The sequence below is a fragment of the Onychostoma macrolepis genome, chromosome 03, assembly GCF_012432095.1.
Source record: "Onychostoma macrolepis isolate SWU-2019 chromosome 03, ASM1243209v1, whole genome shotgun sequence".
NCBI lineage: Eukaryota > Metazoa > Chordata > Actinopteri > Cypriniformes > Cyprinidae > Onychostoma > Onychostoma macrolepis.
Genome location: NC_081157.1, coordinates 34,343,065 through 34,351,576, shown reverse-complemented (window position 1 = coordinate 34,351,576; position 8,512 = coordinate 34,343,065). Strand labels below are relative to the sequence as shown.

The 8,512-nt window shown below is 35.1% G+C and overlaps 2 gene segments (V, D, J or C); both read right to left on the bottom strand.

Moving 5' to 3' along the window:
* Positions 1-4,686: 4,686 nt before the first annotated feature.
* Positions 4,687-5,708, bottom strand: LOC131538106 (Ig heavy chain V region 914-like). The segment is given in 2 exon segments: positions 4,687-5,416; positions 5,514-5,708. Coding segments are annotated over 2 exon segments (366 nt in total).
* Positions 5,709-5,815: 107 nt separating this feature from the next.
* LOC131538107 (Ig heavy chain V region 5A-like) lies at positions 5,816-6,483 on the bottom strand. The segment is given in 2 exon segments: positions 5,816-6,269; positions 6,381-6,483. Coding segments are annotated over 2 exon segments (351 nt in total).
* Between the last annotated feature and the right edge of the window lie 2,029 nt (positions 6,484-8,512).

Genomic DNA, 8,512 nt, shown 5'->3' with positions numbered 1-8,512 from the left:
TATCAGAGTGTTATGTGTGACAATCGTGTTTTTTCTTTCACGTGTCTAAAATTAGTTTTTATTGTGTGCAGCTTGTAAATGACTGTATTTCAGGTAAAGACTATTTATATGAGGGCTGGTGTTGAGTGCTGATGAAAGGCTAGAAATGCCCCTGGTATTACATATCTCTGATTCATGTGTTCATGTGTTCAGGAGGAGGCTTGTTTAGTCACTGTGACTGTCTTGCACAGTAAAACACAGCTGTGTCCTCAGTCTGAAAATGCTTCCCCTGTAGAAACACTGTGTTTTTGGATGTGTCCTGGGTGAAACTGATCTTGTTTTTCCAAAGATTGAAGTTGAGTGAACTGAACACAGAAAACACCACAATGAAACCACACTGAAAATAACAATGAAAAAATGTGTTATTATTAATTATGTCACAAAACTTCTGATAACAGTTGCAGGGGAATTACAGTTAAGACCCAAGGACCAGGTCTGTTGAAGGAAGACCAAGAGTCAGAGATGTGATTAATTAAAGAAAAGGTTTCTAGCTTTAGCGAGCATCTTATCGGTATGGTTGTTTACACACATACTATGCAGCCATCAATTTGGAGAGTAGAAACACTGGATAGAACAGGATTCTTTAATATCTGTTATTCAAACATCTAAATGTCACAGTTCTCTCCGTCACTCGTAGCTCACGTAGATGGGAGGTCATCCTGACTAGTATGACCTTGTGACCCTGAGGAAAGAATAGACTCCAGCATGTGTTCACACATTTCACTCTTACTATTTCGAAAAAGACTATATACTGTACATACTTCAATCTATATGAACATTTTTTGTAAAAAAAAAAAAAACAACAAAAAAAAAACAAAAGTGCCATTGATCAAAGCTGATAAAAAATAAAGAAAGAAAAATCCAGAAACACATACTTTTTACAGACACAAGAACACATTTCATGATGAAGCTACTCAAAGGTGTATTTGTGTTTCTTCAGGCTTGAAAAAATGGACGGTCTATTTCTCTGTCAAGAAAACAAACATTCAGTGATTGAATCAGTTTGAAACAGTGAACTAAGACTTCTTGATAAGAGCGCCCCCTCTTGGAAATAGTACGTCTGGAGCATAAATAACCATAAAGGTGGTGGTTTTTGTATTGCTTTGACACTGAACTCATTCACTGTGACTCTCTAGCGCAGTAATACACAGCAGTGTCTTCAGTCTTGAGGCTGTTCATCTGTAGATACAGTTGACTGCTGGAATCATCTCTGGACACCGTGAACCTGCCCTGAACTGACTGGGAATAGTAGATTGGAGAACTAGATGTGCCAATAGTTGCAACCCATTCCAGCCCTTTGCCGGGTGTCTGTCTCACCACAGCTGCCCAGTAGCTGCTGAATGAATATCCAGAGGCAGTACAGACCAAACGAAAAGATTCACCTGGTCTTTTTACCTCATCTTGAGACTGAGTGAAGGTCTGACAATGAATATCTGTGGAAGAGAGAGAGAAATATAATAAACTTAGAAGTCAGCAAAGTGTAAAACTATTCAGAAGTAAACTCAGTAGTGAGCTTGCTAAAATGTATGCAATGATAAATCATTAATATTATTTAAGAACGAGTTACAGACCATGTAAAAATAGTAATAACAGGAGTAAATTGATAATAGTTGTCATTGCTGATTTATGCTCTTCTGCAAGAACCATAGTCAATGAACACGCTTATGGCACAATGCAACTTATAGGAATTATACAAAACAGTTTTGCATGAACTCCTCCTCCAATCTGTCATTTCTTTTTAATACCTTTGCACAGAAAAAAAATGGATAGAAAAACATACTGGGCCTTGAAATGTATTTCAGGAGTACAGAGCTGTGGCTTGTTTGGTCACTGTGACTCTCTTGCACAGTAATACAATAATTTTCAGTCTGAAAATTATTTCCCTGTAGAAACACTGTTATCGGTTGTGTCCTGGGTGAAACTGATTTTGTTTTTTATTATTTCTTATTTTTTTATGAGTCTTTAATGTTAGTGCCACCAACACTATAAAGATATCCGAGCTATTCCAGTGCTTTTCCAGTGGGTTGACGGATCCAGTGAATGCAGTAGCTTGATACTGAAATCCTGCAGGAGATGGAGAATGATTCTTGAGGTTTCACAAACATTGATGGAAGCTAATTGAACTCGACACAGAAAACACCACCTGAAAATAACAATGAAAGAATGTGTTATTATTAGTTATGTCAAAATATATAACAAAACTTCTGTTAACAGTTATGAAGCTTATTTCATTGTTTTATAGTTTAAATAAAGCATCAGTGAAGCTCACAGGATGCAGCTGCTGCCAGCAATAGTAGAGCTGATAAGATCATGATTTGATACTGAAGTGAATGTTATTTTATTTGTCCTACTGACCCTCAGACTCCAGTTTTGTACAAAGGGATGATGGAATTTACATACAGACAAACAACAATTATTGCAAGACAAGCAACCATTCTTTTCTAATTAAACTGATTATATTTCATCATGTTTGTCATTAGATTTGAGAAAACATTTCTACTCCCTTAAAACGTTTTCTTTTTCTGCTGGCACAGAAAATCTGACTAGATAGTAACTGGTTAGTTGGCCCCATAATAATTCAGTGTGTTTTTGTTTTTAATTTGTAGGCTTTGAATTAGGTTATTCAACTTTCCTGACACACAAAAAAATTAGGTCCTTCACAAAGAGACTATACAGATTTTGTTTTCAAAGGGGTCATGAACTGAGAAATTGCTGTTTATGGGTTCTGTTATGTTTAGTCGTGTCATGCCAGTTGCGCATGGTGTATGGTGGGCTCCTGGCCGTGAATAAAACTTTCATCCCTGCAAAGAGCAGCTTGGGAGTGGTGTCTGGCATATGCTGCGCAGGTGAGGAATAGAAGTACTAAAAATTCTATGCTCAAAAGACCACCGCAAAGACAGTGATAGTGTTGGAAGACTATAGAGCTGTCCTCGGGCTGAGGTAACAGCGTACAGCTGAGAAGGGCGGTGAGAGTGTATAGATGCTAAAGACCTGTGTGCTCATGTGTGATTGAGGTAGTGATAGTAGCTTCTTGACGGGACGCCGTCACCATACTTCAGGGAAGTATTGGATTATATTGTTGTACCTTGGGATATATAGGATTATATCCCTGTTAAATAAACTAATAAATAAATAAATTGTAAGTTTTCGAGGAATTCAGGGAATTAGCTCGAGATACTGTAGTTCTTTTAATTGTATTGTAAGTATTCGGGGAATTCAGGGAGTTAGCCAGAGATACTTTAGTTATTACATAAACAACTGTAGTTGTTTGAGTTGTCTGTGGTGAAGTCAGATTAGCATTGGGAATTTCCACAACAAAATATATACTGTATATGTGTATTTATATACATAATAAACATACACAGTACACACACATATATTATGTAAACAAAAACTTTTATTTTGCATGCAATTAATCGTGATTAATCGTTTGACAACACTAATGAAAATATAACGTATGAAGTACTTTTTTGGACTTTATACATTTTAAATATTCATGTAGGCATTGAATATTTGCGACACTATTGCGACATTGCATTACTTCATACAATAGAGCAGCAGCCTCCATAATAAAAATATGTTCTCATGTTTTTTTTTTTTAAATATCTGTAAATTGCCTTTGATAAGACTAAATTGCTTCGATAAATGTAATAAGTGCCATTGATCAAAGCTGATCACTTACAGATATTAAAAAGAAAAGAAAGAAAGAAAGAAAGAAATCCAGGAACATATTTTCTACCTGTGAAAAAAAAAAAAATGGAAACAAAAATTGGTAAATGCAGTGATGAAAAACATATTGGGCCTTAATAAAGTAAGCAAAACTGTATTTGAGTTTGTGACATTTATGAGAACATGTTGCCTGAATGATAAATGATCATGTTTTATATATATATATATATATATATATATATATTTTTTTTTTTTTTCCTCAGTGGAAACACAGCACAGAAAGAGGTCAGTTTGTGGAATAAACCTTGTGTTTCATTGCTTAATTTAAACATCTAATCTAACCTTGTGTGTGTAATCATATATAACTCCCAGCCCTACTTTTGTATGGCTTTGTGGATGCAGTTAATAAAAAGCAAACTTTTATCACACAATAAAAGTAGTTCACAGTTTTCACACCACAAAGGGCGAGTTAATGGAAACTGACAGCACACATTTAGGACAATATAAGAGAACAGAAACATGCAGTAACACACACAACAGAAGCAGCAGCTTATGAATGACTTCTTGATCATCTCAGTTTTATTAAAATGTCATAATAATGTCATAAGTTTAGTTTGATTAGCAGAATTTGGATTAGAAACCTTTTCTACGATTATATTAGAGTCATCGGGTTCACATAATTTGCTTCTGATATCACTTGCTGAGAAGACATAAGGATATAGCAATTTCTTGATTGTATTGTCTTCTATTTATGTTTGAATGAGCATGTTATCAACTTTAACAGAATGTATTTTAATGGTTTCTATATGCTTTGTATTTACATAATTCAAATAAGTCTTATGAAACTATACGTGCATATTCACTTATTTTTTTTAGAGGCAATAACGAAACGCAGGTGTTTCCTGAGGGTCACACATCAGTAAATATGTCTCTTTTATTGTAGACACTCCCTTGTCTCCATATATGTCTGTTGCTTCAATCTAATTTTGAATGTTTTTATTAGTCTTGATAATAAATTACTTTGGTAAGACATAGAATGAGAATGAGAATGGATCAACAAATAAACAATTCAATCATGACCTTATCAGCAATTATATCTATTATGTGGTATCCATTTTTTTTGACCGGAATTATATTACAGCAACCAAAGACATCAAAGATGCCTTTTGTCTGAGGCTGTTTCACCCAATGCTTAACCGTACAAGACCTGACACTTGACATTGTTTTTTTTTGTTTTTTTCTGAAAACCTTTTAGTCTGAGGAGCAATGCCTTTTTGTTATATAACTGAGGTCTGAGGTCTTATGAAATGTGCCAAGATTTTAGTGCAAAGCTGTGTATTTGTGTGCCGAGTGTTAGTGTGGTTTTTGAACAAGGCAGTAGCTGCTCTGTGTCACTGTGACTGTCTGGCGCAGTAATACACAGCTGTGTCCTCAGTCTGCATATTCTGTCCTTGAAGAGTCACTGTGCTGCTGGAAGACTCTCTGGTAACTTGAAATCTACTTTTCAGTTTATCACTGTAATATGTGCTACCATCACCACATATCTCTCCAACCCATTCCAGAGCTTTTCCTGCAGGCTGCCGAATGAAGCCAGTGCAGTAGCTGCTGTCAGTCACTGAATATCCAGAGATTTTACAGGACAGTGTCAAAACCTGACCAGGACTTAAGACCATAGATTCAGTCTGGGTCAGTTCAACACAGTGGACACCTGAGAGGGAAAAATATGGACATGTTAGAAATATGACAACATTATGTATAACCAAGAGTATTTTTATTCTGAAGTATCTCTAAGCTATTAGACTTACGAGAAACAGCTGCCAGCAGCAGCAACAACCAGAGAGACGAGGAGATCATGGTTTGAGACGTGTGAGAACAAGCCGCTTCTTTTCATCTTTATACTCAAATAACAAGGAGTAGGAGGAGGAATATTTGCATAATTCATTACATCCAATTATTATCATGATGCTTAAGCAATATTTTGTTATGAACTGCAAAATTTGATTGTTCAGTTTTTATTAATTTCTTTATTTTTGGTGCATATTTTTGGTTTATTAAATCATGCATTTACTTCGATTTATTAGGCTTGCCTTGTTTGTTTTTGTTTTACCAGCTGAATTAATGTCTATAATTTTTTGATAAGCTTCAAACAATTTCTGTGCATCTGTATAAGCCAGAATGATGAAAATCATCAAAAACACTTTTAATTTGTAATACGATGATGATGTTTTTGTACAGGGAGGCTATTGGTGTCTGTCACTGTGTTTCTTTGGCACAATAATACACAGCTGTGTCTTCAGCTCGCATATTCTGTCCTTGCAGTGTTATTGTGTTACTGGACGTGTCTCTGGTGATACTGAACTTGCTTTTCAGGGAATCCTTGTAGTATAAGCCTCCATTACTCCAGATCACTCCAATCCACTCCAGAGCTTTTCCTGCAGGCTGACGAATCCAAGCTGTAGCATAGCTTGTAACTGAATAAGAGACTTTACAGTTGATAGTGAGAGTGGCATCAGGACGGACAATCAGAGACTCAGGCTGAGTGAGTTCATATGAATCAATACCTGTATCAAATCAAATAATACCTGTTAATAAGAGATCATGATGCTTAAAAACTGTTCACAAGCTTTTTAGCAACAAAATGATGTATCACAGAGAAAGTAGACTAAACTTACAGGATATCACTGCCAGAAGCAACACTAAAGATGAAGAGATCATGGTTTGTTTCACAGCACAGTTTGAATGAACTGAAGCGATTCTTCACTCTCTCTAGTGATCAGATGAATGTATAAACGGACTCATGCCTGCTGTTTAAATATGCAGCAGGAGATTTACATAATCACACGGAGATGTTAATGAACTTCACATGCATCACACTGTCCTGAACATTATTTTAAACAATTGGCTTTTTGTTTTGAATTTAATGAAGTCATTATTTACATGGATAACCTTACGAAAAATAAGTTTATTCAAGTGTGCTATTAGTATACTTCTTTTAAACTAAAAAAATAATAAAGTATAAGGTAGACTGAGTACAGTAGAGACACTTTCTGCTTTTCTCATCACTACACAAAAACTAGATGCTGAAATGAAGTGATTTTTCACACGATATTTCTGTTGCTTGTGTACTAAATCACATGAATTGATAATAGCCATAAATAGTTCATATTTTCCACAATTAGCTCATAAACATGAGGTGCATTTTTGTCTCAATTGTACCCATATGGTGTACAGTTGAAACAGTAGCATGGTACAGTTGAGACACCCATTCTTAATGCTCTAAAGCTGGCTAACCATTTATAGCAAATGTAATAAATTACAAAATTACAGTTTTAAATAATTACAGTTAAAAAAATAAACTTATTTATTTAATTTATTTAATTCAAATTCAGTTAAACAAAACAGGAACAAAATATTTAACACTACAAAAATATATGGCAAACCGTATAAATCTAAACATAAAAGGAAATATAACAATAGCAAAAGTCACGGCTCTGGGTTCTTGTCTACACAAGTTATTTAAGGTGTAAAAACAGTGAAACTGTACACATGTCTCAAATGTACTCAGTCTACCCTACTTTTAGTTTACTTTTTATGTACTTCTCAGAAATGGGCTTTATGTACTTCTACTAGAAATATACTTAAAATTACATTTAAGTATACTTGACTTATACTTAGAAAGTCTAAATATATTTGAGCTATAGCTACTTGTGCTCCTAGAATCCGTGTTTTCATTGTTATACGGTAGGGGGCGCTAGTACACATCTTCTGTACAGAATTTCCAAAAAACACAAGTGAAGAAGAAAAGAAACAACATAGGCTGCATCTGAAAACTGAAAAATGCTACCTTCGGAGGACACATTCCAAGGTAGGAAGGCATCAAGGCATGTCCGAATCCAAAGTTAGCTTCACTTCCTGTCTCATGAGATACCTTCATCTGATCGATTTTTGAAGGCAGCATAGATGTATCCTTCGCTGCCTTTGATATCCCACAATCCTGTGCGTTCCATCCCGTGACGGTTGAGCTAAAAAATAAAGATGGCATCTGAAAATTGTGTTTAGTGGTTAGTTTGTGTGTAAACTTTTGATGTTATTTCTAGCGATAAATTAGTATTATAGTAATTAAATCTTCCTTTAGTTATCACCAAAACTCGTTCTATTTTGTTGTAGATCATTAAACCGTTACGCTGCCTCAGAAGCCTGTCCGAAATCAGTTTCGTGAGGTGCCTTTGTGCAAAAACGCTGCCTGCAAAGTCATTGCCTCATAAGGCAGCGAGGCAGCAAGTCAGCTGCCTAAGTTTTCGGATGCAGCTATAGACTTCCACATGTAATCTAACACGATCATCTGACAAAAAACAGCATCAAAACGGTGTAATGTTAAATAATAAAATGTCGACCAATGAAGAGGTAATAATGACTGTCAAGCTTTGGGGTGTTGATCGACTCCGTCTATGTTTTGATTTTCATTCTGAATCCAATTCATAGTCTTTTTTTCAGCTTTTTGTTCAAAATGTTGTTTATTTCTTTATTTCTTATGAAACTTACCCACATTCAAGTGTCTAAAAAAAGAATGCATGAAGCTAGAATAAAATGTTTTTGTTTACAAGCAGACCTTGTTCTTTCTTTGTATGTTCAGATATTCATATAACAAAATATATACAAATTAATACCTAAATAGGGGCATTGTAGTATACTTAAAGTATGATGTAAAGTTCACTTAAAGAAAACCTATGAGTATACTTGCAGTATAAAACTACTAAACTAGTAGTTTATTGGGACTATACTTCAAAGTTTACTAAAAATGCTA